The sequence below is a fragment of the Zootoca vivipara genome, chromosome 5 (genome assembly GCF_965207765.1).
Source record: "Zootoca vivipara chromosome 5, rZooViv2.hap1.1, whole genome shotgun sequence".
NCBI classification, from domain to species: domain Eukaryota; kingdom Metazoa; phylum Chordata; class Lepidosauria; order Squamata; family Lacertidae; genus Zootoca; species Zootoca vivipara.
The window spans coordinates 62,120,692-62,145,597 of record NC_142588.1 but is presented as its reverse complement, the minus strand read 5'-3'; the positions used below and the strand labels follow the sequence as shown (position 1 = coordinate 62,145,597).

The following is a 24,906-nucleotide window of genomic DNA, read 5'->3' as shown; positions in this document are numbered from 1 at the left end:
TGGTTTGTGTGCAATGACAGCCCATGATTATGTGAAACTGAAAATAAATGCTGCAAGAGGTTGTACTCATGGCCACACCTTTTGTGATTCTACAGGAATATACCACCTACCTGAAGAAACATGATGAAGTCCTGTCAGAGTTAGAGAAAGCAACGAAGCGCATAAAGAAACTGGAAATGGTTTATAAGGAGTTCGAACTCCAGAAGGTTTGTTACCTGCCACTCAACACTTTCCTGCTGAAACCCATCCAGAGGTTAATGCACTACAAGCTGATCCTGGGGAGACTTTGCAAACACTACGTGCCAGATCATCGGGACTACACCGACTGCAGGAGTGAGTGACAGATCAGACATATATCTGCAATGCCCCTACTCGACACATTCTGTATTCTCATTTTATGTTGCTGATTGACAGAAATTCAGTTCTCTTGGTAGAAACAGTACAGTCGAATGTTTTGGCTCCCAAATGCCAGAAACACTGGAAGTGAGTGTTCCCGGTTTGTGAACGTTCTTTGGAACCCAAACGTCCGATGTGACTTCCACGGCTTCTGATTGGCTGCAAGAGCTTCTTGCAGCCAATTGGAAGCCCCGCTTTGGTATCTGAACGTTTTGGAAGTCGAATGGACTTCCGGAATGGATTCCGTTCGACTTCCGAGGTACCACTGTATTGCTACAAAACTAGTTCATCTGGTTTCAGTTATTTTTAACCTCTAGCCCAGTGGTGGAGAACCTCCAGCCTAGTTAGTGCCCAACACACCATTTTAGGTAAGCTATGTCAACCTGTGCTGTCCACATTCAGTGTGATTTAACAACAGTAATTTGTTAAACACATCTCCACGAGAAAAAGAAAGCCACATCAAGAGTTATGAGCACTAGCTAACTCATGAATGAAGCATTCAGTTCTGGATCTATAAAACCACTTCAACTGGGCCTGGGTGTGACCGCTCAGTTTTTCCTTTCTTTTGAAGAACAAATCACAAAGTATATCACAAACTGATTTTGAAATTCTCCACAGTTTTACAAGTGATTTGCAAGTCATTTGGGTATAGAAATCAAAGCCTGAAGCCTCCTTTAGGTAGTATGACGCTTTGGGGTCCAGGCTCCACTTCCTTTTCTTTTCCTTTTGATGGTGGAGGCGTGTGTGCATGAGGAGCTGTGCAGTTTGGGGGTGTGTGATTAAACACATAACTCAAGCCCTCTTTCAACACCCATGCCCTCTACATGTGAAGCAGGTGCTAGTTAAATAAGGATTATGGAGTTGTAAAGTAATCCATTCTTGGAGACACCTATCATTCAATAAAACATTTGTTCACCTAAAAACTCCTTTTGCACTGCCAAGTTGAAATTACGGAGTAATCAAACTACATAATGATCCAGAGCAAAATGGTTTTACCCAGATAAATCTCAAGTGCTTTATAGTTGTACGGGATTTGATTTTAGAGGTTATCTCTGCGTTAAACATTTCTACAGTAAACTAAGGCCTGTACTTCTGTCTATGCTTCTCTGATTGGTTAGTTTGGAGTATACCTCCTTCTTTGGAGGTCTTTAAGCAGAGGCTTGACAGATGGTGTTTCCTGCTTGGCAGGGGTTTGGACTGGATGGCCCTTGTGGTCTCTTCCAACTCTATGATTCTATGATTCTTTTGTAATTCCCTTCTGCAGGTGCACTGAAAGAAATCACAGAAATTACATCACAGCTTCAAAACAGTCTCATCCGTTTGGAGAATTTCCAGAAGCTAACTGAGTTACAGCATGACCTGCTTGGCATTGATAACCTTGTAGCAGCTGGCAGAGTAGGTAGTTCTTTATTTTAAGACCTGTGTACTTCAGTTGTTTCTGACCTTTCTTCTTGCTTGCTTCCTGTATAGGATGATGGCTTTAGAAGTTTTACTGGTTTATTTCAGAACTAGGAAAATCCAGCATGTTCTTTCCAAAAATATATCTCAATATTGAAACTCTCATAAATAACCATTCAAAACTTGTATTTGCATGTACTTACCGAGATGTTTTTAAGGTTGGCAAAACAATGTGAGAAAAGGCTCCTTTGAAGGGCCTTCATTTCAGGGATCAGAGGCATTGTTTCAGTTTCCCCAGTCCTTCAATTATTGCTGATCCACAGAGGTAACAGGGACCAGCACAAGTATGATGCATGCATGGGTGTGCAGGCTCTCTTCATGTATTCATTCGTCATGGACAAATCCTAGGGAAAATAGTACTTGCCTCTTAGACATTTTGAGTACTCCTAGTTGTGTACCACAGCATTAAGAGCTTTGGAAACTGGACAAACATCCTCCCACTTACGCATGTTCTACTCATGTATGTGCAGTGCCAGAAAATAGATAAATAGACTCATATAAATAAATATAAATAGACTCAAATGGCGGAAGTCAGCTGGAGAGTCCTTGACGCTTCTAAGGAAACCCTCCCCGGAGCCCAAAGAGGACATCAGATAGCACAGAGGAAGCCCTGGGGAGACTGGAGGCGCAACAGGGCTTTGTGTAAGCTGCTCAGCCTCTCCGCCAAATGGCTGGTACCTGGGGTAGCGCAGCAGCAGCCACGTTCCAGCACCATCCTCCTACCTCCTGCCAGCCCCAGAGCTTAAACTCACACTGAAGAGAGAATTGTATGGAGAGAGAGAGTGCAAGAAAGTGCTGCTGAACCGGGGGCGGCAGGGGGGAGACATTTAGAGGCTTTTTAGAAGGTACTCTCCACTTTACGCAATTTCACTTTACGCAATTTCACCACCGCACCAAGAATAAAGATAAAGCCTTTGCCTGCTCATTGTTCTTTAAGAGTAAATGGCAGCATTACCATGCATGCATGCGCCCCCCGCGCGCACACACACACACACACACACACTGAAGTGGGGAGAAATGCTGTGTTTTTCTTTGCACAAACCAAGCTATGCAAAGTAACAGGCAGCCTGAGTGTTTTTATGTGTGTGATCTTATGTGTGAGAGAGGGGGAAGAGTGTGGTGTGTGCCTGCATGTCTGGCATTTTTCTTACTGTATGTGTTATGAGTGGGGTCTGTATGTTTACATGTACAGTATATACATTGGCCATGTCCACCAGTGACATGTAGGCCTCAGAGAGGTTGACTGTAAGAGAGTCCTCAGGCCAAAAACAGTTACCCCAACCCTGAACTAGAGAGTGCTGCATTTCACAGAGTAGCCATCAAAGGTACTAAAGCTTTGTATATTTCCCCCCACAGGAATTTATCCGGGAAGGCTGCTTATACAAGCTTACCAAAAAGGGTTTACAGCAAAGGATGTTCTTTCTGGTGAGCTGATGCTTTTGATCAAGATTTCAACTCGTAATAAGGTTTCTGGAGCCCATTCCCCTGTAGTAGTTTGATTGGGATTCATCAAGACTTTAGTTTCCTGTACATATTCTGAGGAGTACGGCCTTGTTATTTGAGCCTCGGTTGTTTTACAGCCAAAATATAAAGAAGCCTTTGTTTACACAATCAAACTTTTCAGGAAATGTGAGGCAGTTACATAGGTGGGTCCCCAAACTCTGCCTTTATGCAAGCTCAGATTCTTTGCCTCCTCATGGGGCTGGATCCTCAAGGGATAGATAGCAGAATGGCCATTAATCAGTAACTACTTGTCATGATGGAACAGTTGCGGACTCTCCTTCCTTGGAGATTTTAAAGCGGAGGTTTGGTGGCCACCTGCCATGGATGCTTTAGCTGAGATTCTTGCATTGCAGGGGGGTTGGACTAGATGACGCTTGGAGTCCCTTCCAACTCCAAGATTCTTTGATTCTATGATGGCTGCATACTTCCGTGTGGGCAGCTAATTTGTATGTGCTCTTGTTCCTCATCAGATTTTGATGTTGTCAGGATCCGTTCCTTAAAGCGGCTCCCAAAAGGAAAAAAGTAGTTTCTGTTAGTTGGGCAGTCTCTTTGCTTGATCCTAATTACGCACAGAAAAACGATAGGGTTTTTTCCCTTGATGTTGAAGGACTCTTTGTAATCACGTATGAATTAAAAACCGGTTGGTAATAATTTTGCCCTATAAAAAGGGCTATTACAGTGAGAAACTCTAAGCATACTAGTGTAATGCAGGTATATTGAGTGGATAAAAGTTAAATACTTTTATAGAGAAATATAACAGAGAGTGATAGTTGATTTTGTTACTGTTATGCTTTATTGTGAACTACTTGGAGGACAATGTAAAGAGAAAACTTAAATTGATTTGCAAATTTATTTGGTTTGCAAATAAAGTTACAAAGTGGTGTATCCAATGGCTGTATGTGTGGAGGGCAGCTTGCCAACATTTTTTTTCTCTCTTCCCTCTCTGTGGCCTCTGCATAGGTTTGGGAAGCCCTCTGAACAGTGTGAGCTGTATTGTTTGGGGCTGCAATAGGAGGGATAAATTGTGCATGGTTCCTCTGCCTGATTCCAGGCAATTCCAAATCCGTACTGCAGCCCCAAACAACACAGCCACACTGTTCCAGAGGAAGCCCCAATTTCATGGAGAGGATTTTCAGAGGAGCTCAGGGGCTCCAGAGCAGGAGGAGAGAAAAAGACAATAGTTGCATGCACTGCTTTCTGCTTATGCACTCATTGTCTGCAACCCAAGGATTGTGACAAAAGAGAGAATTCCCTTTTTTCTTAGTACCTAAATGATTCTGTGAACTTTTCCATGCCTCAGTTTTCAGATATGTTGCTCTACACCAGCAAAGGAGTCACGGGTACCAATCAGTTCAAAATTCATGGTCATCTCCCTCTGCATGGGATGCTGGTGAGTGATACATCACACAGCAATCAAACATCAAAATAATGTGTTTTATGTTAACCTGGGCGTCCTCTTTATATTGAACTTTTAAGGGACTCTTGTGAAATGCACAATTCTGGTTACTGTAGTTTTTCTCCAGTCATTTAGACACAGATTTCTGTGTTAGATTTAAATACAGTGGTACTTCGGGTTAAGAACTTAATTCGTTCCAGAGATCCATTCTTAACCTGAAACGGTTCTTAACCTGAGGTGCGCTTTCGCCAATGGGGCCTCCAGCTGCTGCTGTGCCGCTGGCTTGCGATTTCCGTTCTTATCCTGGGGCAAAGTTCTTAACCTGGAGCAACCGCTTCCTGGTTAGCAGAGTTTGTAACCTGAAGCGTCTGTAACCCAAGGTGCCACTGTAGTCAAAAGAATAAGCACTGCCAGTTTTTTGGCATTGGAGTAGCTGGGAAGACAAGACAACTCTTGGCTGTGGTGTTGCTATTTTCAAGGCTAGCTGGATGTGCTAATTGGTGTTGCTTCCACACCAAAATGCTACATTCCCTCCCACTCCTTAATGGAACTTTTTTTTTATGTGTCTGTGTTTGATTTTCAGCTGATAGTCCTGGATCCTCCGGTGAGTAATAAGCCAGTGACTACTATGCTTAGCAGCTGCTGAAGTGACAATGCAATTGTAGCTGATAGTTTTCCCATTAGAAACAAAATAGAAATGAAATACTTTTAATGTAGCTAGTTGCTGTTGTCAGGCCGTTTCTTTTAGTTCCTAGTGTAGATGTGTGTGCTGTTGCTCACCGAGTGATGAAGAAATTTCCTTTATTGTAGGTGGAAGAGAGCGAAAACGAATGGTCTGTCCCTCATTGCTTTACCATTTATTCAGCTCAAAAAACCATAGTAGTGGCAGCAAGGTAAGCATTTTCTCAGCGCTCAGAAAAGGTAGGAGTGTTAAAGCACTAGTAAAATAGGCGTCTTTCAGTGTGTGTATATGCCACTATACCCCAAGCTGCACAATGTGGGAAACCACACTCTTCCTGAGTCATTATGCAGTGATTTGTTGAGGCAAAACCTGATCTCCCCATGGAGTAGTGCTCCAAGCTTAAAGTGCAATAGTATGTTGCTTCCTTTCATCTTTTTGAGACTTCAGATTTTGGAGGAATAGAAAAAGATCCCGAACTGTGTTCAAACCTGAATTTGTGTGGAATTTAAAATTGTTGAGGCAAGCTTCTGCAGTTGCCAGAATGGTAGCATTGGCGGCAAATTTTGTTATTTCAGTGGGAATTTATGGAAACATTAAATTGCTCTAAGTATGGGTCAAGCAGTGCTTTTATCGAACCATAAATCACAAATGGCAGCTGAGCTTTCAAAACGTGCTTAGCCATCAGTCCTTTTCTCTATTTTTCAGCACTCGTCTGGAAATGGGGAAGTGGATGGAAGATCTAAATATGGCAATTGAAATGGCCAAGAAATTCACTGAGAAATCAGAGATGTTTCTAGAAAACTCAGTGTGCAATCGTTCTAACAGTGAGTAGCATCCATGGCACTTGTGATTAGTGATTCTTGGTTAGTTGTGCACTCTTCAGGCTTCTGAGGCGGAAATAGTATAGATTACGCAGCCTTCAGTCTTTTTCACTAAGTAACATTCCATACCCTCTCTGATGCTCCAGATATTTCAGGCTTGGCAAATAAGAACTTCCAGCTGTTAAAGCAATAATAATGAAGTTTATAGTGTGTAATCTTTCCTCACCACCCTCTTACATAGGAAAGTATTTATCCTTTTAAACCACAGTTCACTTACCAATCTGGGGAAGTAATTGAAGTAATATCCTGTGTACTCCTGAATGTCTCCTTATTTATGGATCCACCCCACCACTGGCCACTGAAACACACTGTGGCATTCCTCAGGTGGAAATTATATATTTCCTAGGAATCCCCTTCTGCTACACATCGAACCCTTCTAGGATGCTTCTGAGCACACTTTTTAATATTTTCCCTATATAACAGTGTGTGACTTTTTCCTATGCAATAACTTTGAGGTGTCCTATCCTTCAAGCTATCGATTATGAAGGTCATGGATGTCAGAAGGACAGTAACCCATGCATGCCAATTCCTTTTGTGAGGGGAAGATGCTATTATACGTCAGCAATCCTTGCCGCTATCACTACCCCTGTGCCCACAGCCTGTTAAATGTTTGCTCCCTTCTCCCCCCTCAGGATCCTCAGATGAGGTATCTCTAGAACAGGAGTCCGAAGAGGACATACATTCTTCTCGTAGCTCCCTGGACAGGCAGAGCCACCACCGTGCCAATACTACCATGCATGTATGCTGGTATCGCAACACCAGTGTCTCCATGACAGATCACAGTGTGGCCGTCGAGGTACCCAGCAGCAGAGCACATATCACTTTCACTTACCACTCTGTCTGTCTTGGTTGCTGGTTTCTCTGCACTGTATTCATGTGTGCGGTTTTAACACCCAGCCCCCTCATTTCCTTCAATAACTTCGGTGGCCTTGTGTGAGAGAGCCGATGAATGAGTAACTAACAAGATGTCTGAAGGTGTTCTTTGTATGTGTGACTGCATGTTTCCATCATGTTCTCAAGAAGGGTGTGCTTTGGAGAAGAAAAAAGATAAAAAGGGGGGCCTTGATATCAACAGCTGCCATTCACACTAAAAAGCCAATGGAAGAAATCAGCTTTGGAGTTATGAAACCAAAAGTTTGTGATCTTGCCCACTGAGAGCCCTGTTTTAGGTAAATTGGTTGAATCTTTCCGATTTCTCCCCAAAGCACCGCGGCCCCTTGCACTGCTGATCTTAGGACTTACAAATAATGAACTTCATACCTTTTTTTTTTTGCTTTTTCATACTATTTAACAGACCTTTTCGTGTGCTGCCCTTTCTCGTTCTAAATCACATTTTTCTTTCTTTTTCTCTTTGCCCTGCACCCTCTCTGCTTAGTTTTCTGCTCTCTTGCTGTTTCTCCAGAGCTTCCTCCTCGCTATTTGCTGGGCCAGACTCAGCGGCCCAACACAATCACCCATGTTTGCTGGTACCGGAACCAGAGCCTATCCCTGTCTGATTATTTGTGTATGATTCAGGTAAAGCTGCTTCACTCACTTTCAGTATTGATAGGATCTATGAAGACGGTCATTTTCTACTTGTACCATCTCATTATAGCTCTCTTAAACACTGTTCTAATGTGCAGAAACGAGGATCTAAAATATTGGAATGAATGGTAAGACAGCCTTTAAGTCTCTTGCAGAAATCAGCCAAATTAATCTCTTTATTAAGAAGAACCCTGGATACACCTGCCATTGTTTTGGTGCATTTCATTATTCTGCAGATTAGATCACAGCAAGTTAGGTTTCTCCTCCCTCCAGTGGGGCTTACTCTTCACTTTACCAGCATGTTAACTTAAAAGTGGCATTGCTGCCATGTGCTTTGCAGGGCTTTTTGCTGTGTGCTTTCCCCTCAACATTTTCTGTCTTCTAGTTGTATTGTCTCCTTAACTAAGAATGCAAGCTCTGTGTGTTGCCTACTGGTTCTTAGCATGTCGTAGACGACAAAAAAAGGGGACTTAAAGTCGCACAGTTAACACAGCACGGACATGAATCAGTTGCATCCATAACTGTTCTACCCTTTCAAAGGAGGAAATGCAGTACGCAGTTATCGCTCTGTGAAAAAATGGTGTGTGGGTGTGTCACAAATGGACATTACTTTAGTAGCGGGCATACCTGAAATAAGACACCTTGGTGCAGGGTGCCCTTCAGAAGTTGCTGGACACCACCTCCCATCAGCCGCAGCCACCTTGACCAATGCTGAGGGGTGATGGGAGTTGTAGTCCAACATCATCTGGAGGGCACATTGGGTTCACCTGCCTTAGAGCCTTTTTGGTATGATCAGGAAAAGCCTGACTCAAATAACCTTTAGTGGAAACAGTGAAATATCCTATCTGGACTGAGTGGATCTGAATGGGGAGTAGGTAGCTCTGCCATAGGGCAGGAGTTCCTAAACTGCAGTCTGTGGACTACCTGTGGTCCATGAGGTTTTTGCAGGTGTTCCAAAGCATGCCTGTATTAAACAGACATTCTATGGAATGCAAATTGTAATACAATAAAATAGAATATAATAAAAGCAAGAAAAATGCAATTAAAAACCATACAGCATCCAGCACGGCGCATTACAGTTACTACAAGTAGAAAAACCAGTTAAGTGGTCAACCAAGACCAACAGCAATTTTCAAGTTTGGGAGCCACTGCTACAAACTGAATAAAAAAATAATGCTGCCTCACTTCCCACCTCAAAAACCTGGGGGCCAAATGCTAAAAAAAGTAATAAATAAAAGGACTGTTCGGGCAATTGAGGTGTTTTTGCTGGTCTGCCAGTAAAATAAATATAACATACACAATGCTTGACGAGCACTCCAGTGTTGTAGTTTCAGAGCAAAGAATCCCAAATAATTTTGGAGGGGTTGTAATTTTAAATAGTTCTAAATTACACAACCATCGAGTTGGGTGGTGGCTTTATATTGCTGAGTCATTAACTTCATCACAGGGAATAGCCAATAAATGTCTGTGTTACACACCCATGCACCAATATTGCACTGTCTGGAAAAATATGGAACTTTTCTAACTGCACTTGGCAAATTAGATCACCACCATGAAAAGGTAACTTGTTTACTCCTTGCACAAAATATCTAATCATACAAAAAGGCTCTGAAGCAGTCTTTCTCAAATTCAGTCATCCCCTAGAAAAAGTTATTTGTTTTTTGAATCTGCAATACAAATTTAACAGCAGGTTTTTGTTGAGCAGTTGTGGAGAATGACTACTAGTCACTTACACTATATTTTCTTCTCTTCCATTTAGAACCAGCTGTCAGGATACCTACTGAGGAAATTCAAAAATAGTAACGGCTGGCAGAAGCTGTGGGTTGTTTTTACAAACTTCTGTTTGTTCTTCTACAAGACGCATCAGGTAAGATGGATGTGGCACAACTTCAAGATGGTGTTAGGCATACATAGGACTAAGATGCAATATGCCTTGTGAATCCATTCTTAAAGGCTTTCTTCATTCTTTGGTACATTTTGTGAGTGTTGCTGCTGTCAGCAACGAGTTGAATGCTCCAACGCAGCTTCAACCAGTAGTCATTGGCACATCTTTCTGGCAATTCACTAGGCATCGCCAGACCACAGTAAACTAAAATTGATCGTAATATGAATAGCATGTCTGGTGCTCTTTAAAAGCACCTAGTTGAAGAGAAAATTGCAGAGAGGGTTCCCAATTATGGCTTTAGTTAGGCTCTCCAGCCGGCATACAATACCTAGAACTTGGGAGAGCTAGTTCTCTCTGACTGGTATATTTGTGCTGGCTGACAACTGAGGGTTTTTGTTTTTACTTGTAACTTCATGTATTAACTCAGTGATACATGGTGGGTTTTAGTACAGGCAGTGAACATTTTGTGCAGGGGTTCCATTCCTGGCCCCTGCGTCTATTGGCCGAGCGCACATAAGCCTGCTCTGCCTCCATTCTGCTCTCTTCCGGGTCCAAAGGACCTGTGTGTCAGTGGTCTCGTGGCAATTGGGTGCATGCAGAATGGTTGCTGCCTGTATTTTCTTTGCAAACTGCCCTGAAAACAGTGGTTGAAGAGTGGAATGGACATCTGTTAAATAAATAATAAAACTTGGCTATTTTTTCAGGATGATTATCCACTGGCCAGTTTACCACTTCTCGGTTACACTGTCAGCATACCCGTAGAAGCCGATGGCATTCAGAAGGATTATGTCTTCAAACTGCAGTTCAAGTCCCATGTATATTTCTTCAGGGCTGAGAGCAAGTACACCTTTGAGAGGTAAGTGTGCTTCCTAGACACAATTTGCAAAATGAATTCGTTACCCCCAGTTACCATTTTGACAAATGTTCTCTACTCTCCTGGTAATGAGTTGAGGAAGCTGCTGGAATTTCACACAGAAGTCATGCTTTCTGTGGCCTCGCCTATATCAATGAATGAGATAACTTTTGGTGGATTCTGCTAACTTCAAAATCTGTCAGTGAAAGAACTCTGTGCAAAAGTAGCTCAGATTGAAGTTGTACATATATGGAAGTTTGCATATCAACTAAGAAATGTTCTCTCTCTCTCTCTCTCTCTCAACCCACCTGGAGCAGGCAGTGGAAAAGAGGGGCATTAACTGCCAGTCCCCTTCTTTGTGGGTTAGGACTCCCTTCTATAACTCTCCCTTTGCACCGTAGTAACAAACCTAGCATAATTGTACAGACCTTTGTTCAAATTATCAGATGACTGTTGGGATACTGTGGCTCCTTCTTTACAGCAAGTTAACTTTTAAGCATTAGTTTGAGTGTTAATCTTACTAAAATCCTCAGCAAAAAGGAAAGCAAAATATTAATATTCCTGCTAAAAACTATTTTGTAGCACATTCAAAGAATGATAGTGAGTAGGTAACGAACTAGGGCCATGACAGTTCACTTTTTTTCCTCTCTTGTCAGGTGGATGGAAGTAATAAAGAGAGCCACAAGTTCTCCAGGGAGATCCAGCCTCTGCCTTCCTAAAGATGAAAAGGAAAAGAACACAAACTGATAGAAGCAGAGCTGGGTCTCTGTTGTAAGTTAATTATTTGCAGTGTGGGGGAAAGGAGCCTGAGCATGCTAGTAGTAAAAGGAACCATCTGCTCCCTCCTGTGGCCAAGTTAGCTGCCTCTTGGAAGATGGTGATTTTTGCATAGTGTAGAAAGCTCTCTCATCCAAAGGGACTGCAAAGACTCTGGGGAATTCAGTTCATGAAAAAAATGTGGCTGCTGGATTTACATGACTTGCTTCTTTTGGTGGGGTTTGGCCAATGTTAGTTCTCTGGCTTTCAAGTGGTTTTCTATTATTTGTTAATGCTCAGTCTCGACTAAATAACCTGTGTGCAACTTGTTCTTTCAGCCTACCAGCCATACATGCCTCACATGCTGCAAGCAATGTTCACATTAATGTTAAGATGGAATTTCTCCTCACTGTAGAGCAGAGTGCTTCGGAAAGTTGCCAGGAAGCAACTTCACCCTTCTTGCAAACAAAGTTGAAAGGATTGTTTTTATTTGGGTAGTGGGCATGAGAAAAGAGGATTCCATGGTCAGTTTGAAGGGGTAGAAAAGTACACAGAAGATACTGAAGTATGCAAAGATGAAGATAGCGGACCTTTTAGTGTGTCTGTACCCCTGCAGATTCTGTTCTGGGCTTGAGAGTGGTGCTTGTTATGTTTTGGCTAAGTTCTTTTAAAAGTTATAAATATGCATACAGACAGTTGGAAAGGAAAGGCAGCTTCAGCAAATAACCAGTCCGTTTTTATTACCTCAGCCAAAACATCTTTTGTAACAGGTGTGCAGGTATGTCCAATAAGCACGCATGTGCAGCAATAATAAAAGCCTAGTAGTGTTTGGGGGTGACTAACTATGGAAGGGTTTATTCCTTCATTAACGACACACCTCTACTTCTTAGTTCCTTTAACAGTGACATGCCAGGGTGGGGGGAATACTCAGGGACTTAGTATGAGAACTGGTGTAGACATATATTTAAAAGTGTGTATTTAGGAATTAAGGCAGATCAGTTGAAACAAGTACTGCACAATGGCAAGATATTTGAAATCCCCCCTTTTCGCTATAGTGCTATTGTCCCGAGATCATGGAGGCAGAGCCTACGCATTTTGTTTTTTAAGTTCATATACTTCTTTCATGGGACAGATATGGTTTATCACCTCACCCTTGGATAGTAGTAGGAAGTAGTCTGCTGGTTTGAAGGCGGTCTTGTCATGTTATACTGTGTTGAGCAACAATGTGGTGATGGGTAGTGTGCTTTAGAAGAAACTGAGGTGAAAAAAAAAATTATATATTGAACACCGCATTTTGAAGTATGTGGCAATTAAAGGAGAGGCAGGACATGGGAAGATACAGATGTCTTTATTACTCCTCATATTGACCCTTAAAATTATGTAGGTCAGTCTTTTAGGTAGAAGGTTGGGGTTGGTTTCCCACTTAGAGGGCAAAGGGAAGGTTTGTTACATTTTTTGTTTGACGTTGTCATTTATAAGGAAGCTACAAAGTGCTAAATATTCTTCTCTACTATTATGGCCATTCAATATACATTAATGTATTTTTTTATTTATTAGTGTCTGTTTTTGGAAATAAACTATTGTAGATCTCTAGGTGGCTCAGTTTGTCATAACCTAATTCTTATTCCATTCAGAATTTTCAACATAAAAAGGACTCCCATCTCAGCAGTGCCCACATTCTCATTTCAAATGCATAGTCTGCAGTAGTCCATTTTTCCTATTTTATTAACTTAAGACCTCTAGTGAGCTGTGGCTGGCCTACAACTGAAGTCTGATCAAGGCTTAACCAAAATTGTCAACAACAAAAAATAATAATTGAGAGTTGACGGGGGGCTTTGTGGGCAATCTGCTTCAAGCCCCTGCTTGTCGTAAGAAATCCTACAGCCTTCACAACAGATGGCTGTACAGCATCTGCTAGAAGAGCTGCAGGGAAGGGAGAGTCTACCACATCCATAGGTAAATAATTTTACTGTTGAATTGCTGTTACGTTCAAGATGTTTCAGCTAATGGTCAACTGAAAGCTCCCCTCGGATGAAATTTAGTCCTGTCCTTTGTGGCACCAAAGTACATTTCCTTTCCCTTCCCTGCAAGTATCTTCTCCAGGCTAAACATACCCAGTTTTTTCAATCTTAGTTCCCCAGACCCACCACCACCACCAAAAACAGCTGCTCTGATTTACCTTAGAACTCTCCCAACCAGTGTGTGGATAGATGCACTCTAGCAAAACAACCTTGGCCCTTCAGTAGCATAACTGAAATCCCACACTGCATTAGATCAGACAGAAATAGTCCTTACTCCCCTGAAGTAACTCCAGTCCAGTTTTGGAGTTTCTAGCAATGCATAAATAACCATATAGTCAGCCTTTACTTGACAAGTTAGTTTTATTGAAAGTGGCAGATCCCTCTCACTGCTCATTTGAAAAACTAAGACATTGTTGTTTGAATACTAGAGACACTGTGAGAGCTTTACTGGTGATTTGTGAGTTAAATGCAAGGTACCTTTTATGAACAGCACAAAGTAGCAGCTTCACAGCTTCCTGTTTTCCTTTCTACATCATTCCCATAATGTTTCGTAAGCAGTCCTGGAGGATAATGGTAAAGGAAAATGGATTCTTCATATTCCTGCCCATGTTCTCAACTCAGCTATCCATGAGCAAAACTGAGAATGCAGCAACTGCAGCTCTGAAGACACGGTTCTAGCATAAAGTATGAATACCAAGAAAAAAGCATTTCCATTACTTTTCCACAAAAATTACTTGCAAGGGTATGTAGAATAGGCAATTCCACCTCCACCCCTGAACTCTATCAAAAGAATAGATCCATACCACTGTAATGACTAAATGGTTTTACACATTTAGGAGGTGACACTTTTCAATATGACTACTGTCAATTTGTGTGACTACTGTAGACCTTCCTTTCTTGAAGAGGAAGAACTAGTTGGAAATCTCAAATGCTTATGGTATTTATAGGAGGCTCAGCCAGAACCAGAGATAATGGCCATAAATAAATTGGGCAGAAGTACTGTTCAAGTCCACAATTGAATGAACAGTTCAGAAGAGACAGGGTAAGTTTTAGAATCATCACCTAGAACTTCCTCCAGCTGTTGGCACCACACATGTAATTAAATTTTACTGAATTGCAGTCACATTTCAGAGAACAGCAAACTTCCATAAAGTTTGAAGACTTAAGAGTATACCACAATCCTTTTACACTGTAGATGTAGTTAAGCATTTAGCTTCTCTTCCTCTTTAGCAAGTGCATAATACTCTTGATAAACTATTTGAATTGGATATGAATGTATCCATGATACTGAGTGTTCACACTCAAGATAATAAGTAGCAGCAAAAGGCTTTGAGTAGGAGCACATCTTTTCCAAGCTGTTGCTGGTGAAACATGGGCTAAGAGCAGAATGCAAGCAGCAGTCAAACCTACCTCACAAAAGGGGCAAGTAGACACACAGGAGGAGGAGAAGGCAAGCTTCACCTGTCTCAGCAACTGTTAGGCCAATCTTCCTGTTCTAATAGTTGAGGAGAAACTCTAAGCAAATATATTGGTTCAGTAGCACCAGCATATGCCCACCTAACTGGGTAGTGATAATCCCTCCTTGCTGATCAACATGTTCACACATACCTCTTGCCAAAGCAGGGAGCTACACAGTCCCACCTTTTCCCTTTTGGAATGTGTTTATCTGAATTTCCATTTTCCAGCAGTCAGGATTTTGCTTTGAAACAAGGTCTGACCTGAGAGAAATTGGGATATAATTAAAAACCTCCATGAAGTACACTGTAGAAATTACCCTCCTAGGGCTCTGCAAAGTAGTCCATTCTCAGTTGTGTTGTAAATCCCATCCAGGGTCGTCATGAAACACACACAAAGGCTCTGAAATGTCTGGGAATCCATAGCACAATGTTAACATCCAACAGCAGATGGCGATGGATTCAATATGCAGTTCTTATGGAGCTGGGGTGGGAAAAGTCAACCCTCCTTTCAATGAGTAACAAAGATGATGCCTCAGCGTGCTGAAGTCAGGTGGTTCCTGCTGTGTGAGAACCTGAGAGAGGGAGGGAGGGAGGGAGAGAGAGAACGGATATGCATCAGGCTTATTCACAGTAAATTCTTGCTGTCTGCCTCACACAAACTTTCTTCAAATTCAAGCATAAACAAGGAATAGCAACCTTGTCAAAAACTCATCTGTCCCAATTTAACAGGCAGGTGATGCAGATGTTTGCCCCAGGCCATGTACTAACAAATTAATTGGCCCAGAATAATTGTATTTTGAGGGTTAAGTTTTCATTGAACAGGCAACCCTCGATTTGCGTGGGGGGTTGTGTTCCACATCATGGCATGCGATGGTGAAGCATGCCTAAGCCCGGCCCTTTTTCCCAGTCACTTCTGGGTTGCAGGGTTGCACACATCAATTGGACACATGTACCGTAAATCAGTTGTTGCCTGTATTTCTGTAGATGTAACCTACCCTGGGACCTTATGGTGAAGGACAGTAGCAAAATACAGTTAATAATCATAATTTAGATTTCATCATCCCACACAACCACCAATCAAAAGACCAGAATAGCAGACAGTCACCTAGGGCAGAGTATGTAGTCCTAAGCAAATAGCTTTATCTTGGGCCCAGCTAAGAACAGCAGCACTAGAGAAAGGTGTACAGGGGCAAGATGAAGGATACTCCTTCTAGCCCATTTCCTCGCCCAAAATAAATTGTCACATTAACAACGCTCAGAACTTTTACCTTTGCACTCGTTCTACCATGTGTGCAATTAGTTTGTCAGAGATTCCTGGACAAGACTCCTCAGCTAAGCTAAAGGCATTCTCCAGTTCCTCCATGGCTCCCACGTTGCCTCCAGTGTGCTTGTGCTTGTCTTTGAGCTGCCAAGACATTAGAGGAAAGCAAAATGTTTGGAACAAGAGAAAGCTCTAAGTAGCAGCACAAAATCCTTAATGTCAGTTTTCATGGGAGGCAAAAACATTTGCTGTATAAAGAAGTACAACAGGCATCTCTAGAATTTGGACCAGCTCCACAGCCCCTAAGGCCGTAGCAGTACAGGGGTGGAGAACCTCTTTCATGCCAAGGGCTGGAGTCAAACTTTGGAGGCTGCATTCCATAGGTGGGAGGGGCCTGAGGCGGAAATGGGAATAAACAGGAATAACCTCTCCTACAAACAGCATTTCCCCTATCGGAGCATAGGTCTGATTCCCCAAAACAAATACAACCACCCATCACAGAAATATTCTAGACAAGGCTGAGTGGACACACAAAGTTGCAACTTAGCTCCTGTAGGAGAGAAACTCAGAAAGGTCTCTATTAGCGCCTAAGACGGTTTCGATTAGCAAGCTATTGCTGGTGGCTGGTAATGGTGCCAAATTTAAACAGTACCTTGAACAAGCAGAATACAGAATTAATCAGCTGCAGCAACAGCAACATTGCCTAGCTGTAAAAATTGCCTAAAGCTACAGTAAGTGACGAGCTCAAGTGACACATGATGATTTGGAGCTGGATGCGGCTCACTGGAGCGGGCCACTGCTGTAATAACTAAGCACACTAGATATCAGGAAACTTGCATCCTGTTCCTAAAGCCATATGGAACTAAATCTCCCCAAATGCCTTGTGGCTGTTGGGAAGAGTATGCAATCAACCACCCAGCACTATACTGCACCCAGTTGCTTCACTCACTATGTGATGCCCAGTGTCCCTGGGAAGCTTGCAACTCCAGCTAAACAACACAATGCTTTCTTAATGCACGCAGCTGCGTTTTACCAAATGTAGACCAGCAAGCCTGGATGCTGGATATAGCAAGGTGTGCATGTTTTGTAGTCATGTTCTTCTTTAAAGTACTCTGGCCCTGTGTACTTATTACTTCCTGTCTGATCCCTGCCCACTGTACCATATATTGTTCTCTTATACCACCTAACGTGTCTGGTTCAATAACTCTCCCCTTCATCAGCTGTGCAAATTAAGTGGCTTTGAGCTGTCCTCACAGATCCTGGCTCATAATCCAGGGATCAACCTCTTTTGCAGAGTTCAAGCTGCCTCCCACATCATAAGGATGCAGAACAGGGCAAAAGATTAATTCTAATAAATTGGGAAAGGAATAGCTATTCCTAGTTCCACAGCTAGAAGGAAATGACCTTTGTTAGAAAAGAACACATTATGGTATGACGCTGGACACCAACATCTGAGTAGCTGATAGCTTAAAACGTGCATTCACATATTACATTAGGTGATAAAAGGTAAAGGTAAAGGGACCCCTGACCAGTCCAGTCGTGACCGACTCTGGGGTTGCGGCGCTCATCTCACATTATTGGCCGAGGGAGCCGGCGTACAGCTTCCAGGTCATGTGGCCAGCATGACAAAGCTGCTTCTGGCGAGCCAGAGCAGCACATGTAAATGCCGTTTACCTTCCCACTGTAGCGGTACCATTTATCTACTTGCACTTTGAGGTGCTTTCGAACTACTAGGTTGGCAGGAGCTGGGACCGAGCAATGGGAGCTCACCCCGTGGCGGGGATTCGAACTGCCGACCTTCTGATCGGCAAGCCCTAGGCTCTGTGGTTCAACCCACAGCGCCACCCGCATCCTGTATTAGGTGATACCAACTGCTTATTTGGGTTTTGAGTGTTTTTCTCCCCAAATGAAAATGTTGAATTGGACTACAGCCACATTTCACCATGCAGAACCACAGCCATTACCTGTTCATCTCCAAAAACCGAGATGAAGATAGAAACTTCAGCATCACCATACAAGGTTAAAAGGTCTCATTTATTACTATCACTTGGTTGTCAGCTCCTACTCATCATTCTACCCTAACATCCTCAGAGAAACACTTCATATGTTACAGATAATAATTAGAAAAAAGTCAGACCCTGCCACCTCACCTCTCCGAAGACAGGACGTACAAGAGTAGAGAGACACTGAGACCGTGGTTGCCGCTTGATAGGCTCAGCAGGCTAATAGGAGGAGGGACAAGAAGGATGCTATTCAATATGACTCTGAACAGTTCTTTCAACCTGTCTATTAAAATGCTTTGCTTTGACAAGCGACATTAATCCACTGCCACTACCGTGTTTCTCATATTATAAGACACGTCTTATATTTATTTTTTCCTGAAAAAAACACACCATGGCTTATTTTCAAGGGATGTCTTATTTTTTAATTAAGTACCGGTATCTGTATAGACCACAGACCTGCTCCCACTGGGTCTTCGCGCGCAGCAGGCAAAGGCTGCAGCCGGGTCCTGGGTCTTCGCATGCGGCAAGCAAAGGCTGCAGCCGGGTCCTGGGGCTGCGTGCGCGGCAAGCAAAGGCTGCAGCCGGGTCCTGGGGCTGCGTGCGCGGCAAGCAAAGGCTGCAGCCGGGTCCTGGAGCTGCGCGCGCGGCAAGCAAAGGCTGCAGCCGGGTCCTGGGGCTGCGCGCGCGGCAAGCAAAGGCTGCAGCCGGGTCCTGGGGCTGCGCACGCGGCAAGCAAAGGCTGCAGCCGGGTCCTGGGGCTGCGTGCACGACAAGCAAAGGCTGCAGCCAGGTCCTGGGGCTGCGCGCACGGCAAGCAAAGGCTGCAGCCAGGTCCCGGGGGTTAACGCGGCAGCAGCAATCCTTCTTTGCCACAGACCTCCTACCACCACCTGGCACGGCTTATTTTCGAGGTATGCCTTATATTTTTCCACCTCAGGAAAATCCTGCCATGCCTTATTTTGTAGGGATGCCTTAAAATATGAGAAACACGGTAGCAGAAACAGTAAAGAACAAAGTAGATATAGCATCCGTTAAGAATCTTCCAGTTTGTGCTACAGCTCCTACATGGACCCTAGGAGAAGCCTAAGGCAGATAAATGGCACAGGCAGGAGTAGCAACCTGTATGCAAAGAGTATGGTGTTACACCATTTTGCAGCAGCAACTAACAGCAGAATTACTCTTTGTAGCAAACTTCCTTTATCAGAGATGGGAAACCTCCAGCCCGTGGGCCAAATCTGGCTTGCTACAGGTCCCAATGTGTCTAACATTGCCATTTCCCTCAAACCATGCCCAGCTGCCCCATACCCGACATCAGATGAGACTTCAGGTGTGGGGCAGGTAGAGGCACAGCTTGGGTGGAGAACTCAATCACACAGCCAATCTCTACAGAAAGCAGGTTTGCCAACCGTATTTCTTGCAGTTTCCCTATGCTTGGCACTTGGCAGCTGGCAAAGCTTTGTGCGTTACAGTCCCCAAGCACCTTACTGGGTGGTTAGGAAGCACTGCACAAGGGAGGTGGGAGGGACAACTCATCTGTCAATCAGGTGCGGACAGATAATGATCCGGTCCACCAGTCCAAAAAAAGTTTCCCAACCCTGACCTGCATTCTAGCTCCACTGCATTGAAGGGAATCTTCCATGAGTTAACAAAAAACCACAGCAGAATAAGCAGATTCCAAAATCTAAAGCAAGATACGTTCTGCTTTGACAGTATCAGGGTTAATGGGGGAAACACTACAATTCCCGCACACTGGCTGCTCAGTCCCTCAGAGTGACCACTGCTGGCTCAGGGCTCTGCTCCCCAGCGGTAATGGACACCACACTGACCTTTTGGGACCCATGATGAGACATCCCTTTGTGCAGCTTATTCAAGGAATTGGGACGAATGGTTGGTGGGAAAGTCCAGATCGGCCCTTGATCTCTCTCATCTGCGTCTCCATCACTAGAAACAAGAGGAGTGAAAGTGCATTTCATTCAAAGAACACTGGGTAGAGGAGTGCCAAAATTTGCAGGGGGGCAGGGCTTCCCCAACTGCAGGCTTTTCCAGCTTAATCTCACTTAAACGCAAACTCAATGTTTGCATTTTCCAAACATTATCAAGGGGCTAAAATGTACTTGGTACCAATAGATACCAAACTCATAGCCCAGAACTGGGTATTCATATATTCCATGTCACCATGCAATTATCTTATTTAAAGACTGAAAGCAGCCAGCATGACAAATCATATGTTGCTTTTTGTGTCCATCTGTACTTCTCAACAAGCTACATAAAATCTTACTGGTCCACCTTACAGGCTTTATCGGTGCAAATAAAAAATATGCAGAAACTTTTCTCAGTGACAACTGAGCAATCACACCCTGATTATTCAGGTGTGGAGAAAGGGGAGGAAATGAAAGATTCTCAAAGTAGGACAAAAGTCTCAAAGTTTTTTTTAAAAAAATTAAGCAGCTCATAAATGTTTTTAAAATAAAATGGAAACATACATACATGTCAGAGTCATCTGAGCTTGAATCCTCACCATGCCCCTCTGACTTCCAGCGTTTGTACCGGTCAATCAGCTCCATGAGAAATGATGTTTTCTTGGTGTAACGTGTGATAAACTTGTGCTTTAGCAATTCTTTTGCAGTGGGTCTCTGCACAAACACAAGAGACAAGGTGTTTTAGCTGGCAGGGACCAGACCATAAAGGTGGACAGCTACCACTGCCACTTTCCAAGGAGTCTTTTGAACTTGACTAAGGCCTTCTCTGCACATCCCTACTGGTTCATCTCTAAGGACAAGCATTTCAGAGCTCTGCTGGCTAGCAGCTGCCAGGTTTTCTGACCTGACACTCAGGCTCTGCTTATGAGAAGAGGCTGGAGCAACACTTACAAATCTGGGGTCCTTGTTAAGGCAGGCTTCCACAAATTCCTTAAAGGGCTTACTGTGGTGTCCCTCCAGCGTCGGGGGGTTATTCTTGGGAATCAGGAAGAGAACTCTCATAGGATGCAGGTCAGAGTTTGGAGGCTCTCCCTTTGCCAGTTCAATAGCAGTAATTCCAAGGGACCAAATATCTGCCTGGAAGAAAAATGAGAACGATCTCTGAACACTCAGTGTTACCATGGCACAGAGAAGCCAACACTGCATTGCCTTGAGCTTTGATGCTGATTCACAAGAAAAGGGGACTCCTCCAGAGACTCAAATCATTCACTTGCCTCTCGTATTTACCCAACTTCTGTATGTGATTGAGTGACAACTTGTGTGCTTATCATGTGGGCGTCTCCTTGATCCATATGTCTAACATGAAACGACATCTAAGGTAAAGTTATTTCTGGTTGTCACAGATTTAGAAGTTCTTGAATACGTGTGTCTGAGCAAAACATTTTTACTAAGCCTATGATTTACAAGATAATCCAGAAGGTCAGACTGCTGTAGGTTGGACAGCAATAAGACATGGAGATTAAACATGTATTTAAAATCTCTCTTTTTAATCTTTTATTAAGCAGTCCTATAATTAAGCTAACTATCTCTTAGATGTGAAATCTTGTAGAGTGCAAGAAGTTTTTTGTGCTCTTCATTTTCTAATACAAAGGTGGCTGCCTTTACAGGGTGTGCAGTTAAGCTCTGATCACAACTTGTGAATAGCAAGCATTTAAATTACAGTATATAAATTACATAGGGAATTACGATAATACTGTTTTGTTCCAGTTGAAGCAAAACAGTTTCTTTGTTTCTTTGTCACTGTGTATTATATTGTTGTAACCTGTCTTGGGATCTTGTGGTGAAAGGCAGGTACGAAGTCTTAAAGAAATACATATTACTGACTGTTTTAATACATCTTTAAACCCAATGGATTGCACCACGGATCTGGGTATTTTTCACTGTCAAAGCAGGCTGCATTTCTAATCATGAATTTGACTTTTAGGATGGGATCCAACTAACACATTCTCTTAGTGCAAGGATTCCTGATTGCACAACAGCACTTCCCCACCTCTCCTCCCCCCATGTGCACCCAGTGCCCTCCCCAAATCTGATCCAGAGGGTTAGGAGAACCCATTGAACAGATTTCTTTAAAGTTGTGCAAATGTATGCATAAACATACATGCACCCCTAGAAAGCACATCCTTCACTAGAAAACTGAAGGGGGCACTAAGTGGCCAATTATGTGTATAGCAAGACTTGGAAGCACATGCAAACTTTTCCCACCTATGTGCACCTTTCTTTCTAACGTAGGCAGAACACAGGATAATGCAATGTAACATGCATTCTAAATGATGAGCTAGGGTTCTAGTAGGCTTTCACCTGCTCCTCTCAGCTCACCTTGAAGTCATAGGCTGACTGCTTGATGACTTCAGGTGCCATCCAAAAAGGAGTCCCAACAAAGGTATTCCTCTTGATTTGGGTATCTGTCAGTTGGCCAGCCACACCAAAGTCAGCTAGTTTCACATCACCTTGCTCTGAAAGTAGCACGTTAGCAGCTGTTCATAGAAAAATAATAATAATAAAGGCAGCTGAATCAAAGGGGAATACAATAAGTTATCTTGCAGTAAGAAACGATGCCTTTCTGAAGCCCCGGTAAACATGTTTTGTGTTAATTCCTGGTTTAGTACAGGGGAAGATAGTAACGGTGCCTTAGCAACTGCACAAAGGAAGGCAGAGCATCCCAAAAATTGGCTCGATCCTCCCTGCTATTTCTAAACCCAATCCCTTATGGCTTTGCAAATAGGGCAAAGGGGTTATATTCTCACCCTGTATGAACCACCAAAGCTTGTTTAACCCCTACCTTGTTTTCAATTCTTAGCCCACTCTCCTGCTTTACTTCCCTTTTCTGTATCTTAATGCAGGCACCCCCAAACTGTGGCCCTCCAGATGTTTTGGCCTACAACTCCCATGATCCCTAGCTAACAGGACCAGTGGTCGGGGAGGATGGAAATTGTAGTCCAAAACATCTGGAGGGCCGAAGTTTGGGGGTGCCTGTCTTAATGCTATAGCCACTCCTCAAGAAGTCTACCCTTTATAGCCAAGTTACTGGAGAAAGTAGTGGCAGAGCAGCTGTAGGCAGTCCTGGAGGATACCTACTATCTAGACCACAGGTGGGGAACCTGTAGCCTTCTGCATAAGGAAGTGTAATTTCCATCATCTGTTCTGCACTTTTGATGTACACCCTTCTCAGTCTGAGTTCAGGCCTGGCTATAGAACTAAATCCGCCTTAGTGGTCCCGATAGTCTTCAGACTATTCTGATAAGTGCACAAATTACTGCCAGAATTCCTACTTCTTGATTTAAGGAATGATCACAGAAATGCAAATGGGGAGGGAGGGATTCTAGCATAGACACCTGAGATTGTCGGTGAAAGCAAGTATGTGTGGTTTCAATTGCCTCATAAGAGAACTGATAGGGGGGGGGGGGAATGGAAGACATGTATTTTGCAAGACTGACCTTTGATGTCTCTGTGGATTTTCCTCTCAGAGTGAAGATAGTCCAAACCCTTTAGAATTTCTCGGAGAATGGTGGCAATGTAGGTCTCCTCCAAAGGTCCAGGCTTGAGCTACAGGAGAAGTGTAGGAATGACGGTTACCGAATGAGGCACATTTAATATATTCAAACCGAAGTCGCTCAGTCTTCCATGCTTAACAAACTTTAACTTAGATGTCAGGAAAAACCATTTGCATGGAGATCAGAGAAAAAGAGAGGAAAGAAGAATGCAGTTATGTAAACATGAACTTGTACATGAACTAAAGCGGGATCAAACAGCAGCTCCAAGCTGGGCTGTGATTACTGATTAAGTATTGAGCTGTTCATTCATAACCACTTGGCACAAATGTATTTTGCTGAATGATATGGGGAGTCTACAGGGGGTGGCAGTTCTGAATGTGGATTTGAGATGGTACTGCATGCAACCAATGTGGAATTACTTTTAATTCTATGTTCCAGGCTGAATCTTGTTAAGGTATCAAAACTGAATAACAAAAAGGTACTCACTAGATCCAGTGCTGAGCCACCTCCCAAGTACTCCATGATTATCCAAAGCTTGGTGCCCTGTAAATTAGACAAGGTGTTGTGTGAAAGCAGTGACAGCCACTTCAATATTAAGCCCACCCTGGTTTTGCCTTAAAAACAGCGGAAGAAACACGGCAGCCCTGTATTCCTCATTCAGTTCTCACATGTCACAATGAGACCAGAAGTGCTTGTTAGCATGATCCACATATCTAGACATATCTAGTGATATATTTTTTGTTTTTCTCAGAGTTGAATTACATGAGTAATCACAAGCTGCAGCTTTTGGTGGACTGTTCCATTTCAGCCTGTAGATTGTTGTGGTGAAAGGACATCTCTAAATCCTTTTCTATATAATAATAATAATAATAATAATAATAATAATAATAATAATAATACCGTAAGAAGAGTGGCAGGTCAGGGTGAATGGTTCTGGCCCAGCTTTCTCCATTACACTGCTACTTAAGTGTAGTAAACAGTTGAATGGGAAATAATTCAAATGTGATCGATAACAACTAGTCATGACAGCTATATTCTAGTATGAGAAAAAGTATGCCTCAGAACCGGTTGCTCGGGAACAGGAGAGTGCTATTACACTTGTGTCCTGCTTGCAGTCTTCCCATAAAAATCTGGCTGGCATTGCGAGAACAGAATGCTGGACTAGATGAGCCATTGGTCTGATCCAGCAGGACTCTTACGTCCCAACTGCGATACTAGCAAGTATTGATATTGCCCAGCATTGTAGTTTGCTTCTTTATCTTGCTGATACTGTAGCTGATTATCATGACACTCAGGCATCCTCAAACTCATGACAACACTAATGAAGAGTCTGCAACTCATAAGCAGGGAAGGTGTT

The 24,906-nt window shown here is 43.1% G+C and overlaps 2 protein-coding genes across 6 annotated transcripts in view; one reads left to right on the top strand and one right to left on the bottom strand.

The window, feature by feature from the left end:
* The window catches only part of FARP2 (FERM, ARH/RhoGEF and pleckstrin domain protein 2), a 61,359-nt gene extending 48,434 nt beyond the window's left edge, over positions 1-12,925 (top strand). For 2 of the 3 annotated variants that reach the window (XM_035133926.3, XM_088670781.1), the window contains exons 18-27: positions 96-333; positions 1,661-1,791; positions 3,211-3,279; positions 4,658-4,747; positions 5,564-5,646; positions 6,141-6,259; positions 6,949-7,112; positions 9,600-9,707; positions 10,430-10,581; positions 11,235-12,925. In XM_035133926.3, coding sequence (XP_034989817.1) covers positions 96-333; positions 1,661-1,791; positions 3,211-3,279; positions 4,658-4,747; positions 5,564-5,646; positions 6,141-6,259; positions 6,949-7,112; positions 9,600-9,707; positions 10,430-10,581; positions 11,235-11,325 — 1,245 coding nt within the window. In that variant the 3' untranslated portion in view covers positions 11,326-12,925. The remainder of the gene's footprint in view (positions 1-95; positions 334-1,660; positions 1,792-3,210; positions 3,280-4,657; positions 4,748-5,563; positions 5,647-6,140; positions 6,260-6,948; positions 7,113-9,599; positions 9,708-10,429; positions 10,582-11,234) is intronic. The other variant, XM_035133929.3, reaches the window with a different exon arrangement.
* A 771-nt stretch (positions 12,926-13,696) lies between these two features.
* The window catches only part of STK25 (serine/threonine kinase 25), a 17,907-nt gene continuing 6,697 nt past the window's right edge, over positions 13,697-24,906 (bottom strand). For all 3 annotated transcript variants that reach the window (XM_088670783.1, XM_035133930.3, XM_088670784.1), the window contains 9 exons: positions 24,036-24,092; positions 23,493-23,601; positions 22,375-22,532; positions 20,947-21,132; positions 20,564-20,709; positions 19,903-20,017; positions 18,224-18,295; positions 16,081-16,217; positions 13,697-15,384 (listed from right to left, as the gene is read on the bottom strand). In XM_088670783.1, coding sequence (XP_088526909.1) covers positions 15,345-15,384; positions 16,081-16,217; positions 18,224-18,295; positions 19,903-20,017; positions 20,564-20,709; positions 20,947-21,132; positions 22,375-22,532; positions 23,493-23,601; positions 24,036-24,092 — 1,020 coding nt within the window. In that variant the 3' untranslated portion in view covers positions 13,697-15,344. The remainder of the gene's footprint in view (positions 15,385-16,080; positions 16,218-18,223; positions 18,296-19,902; positions 20,018-20,563; positions 20,710-20,946; positions 21,133-22,374; positions 22,533-23,492; positions 23,602-24,035; positions 24,093-24,906) is intronic.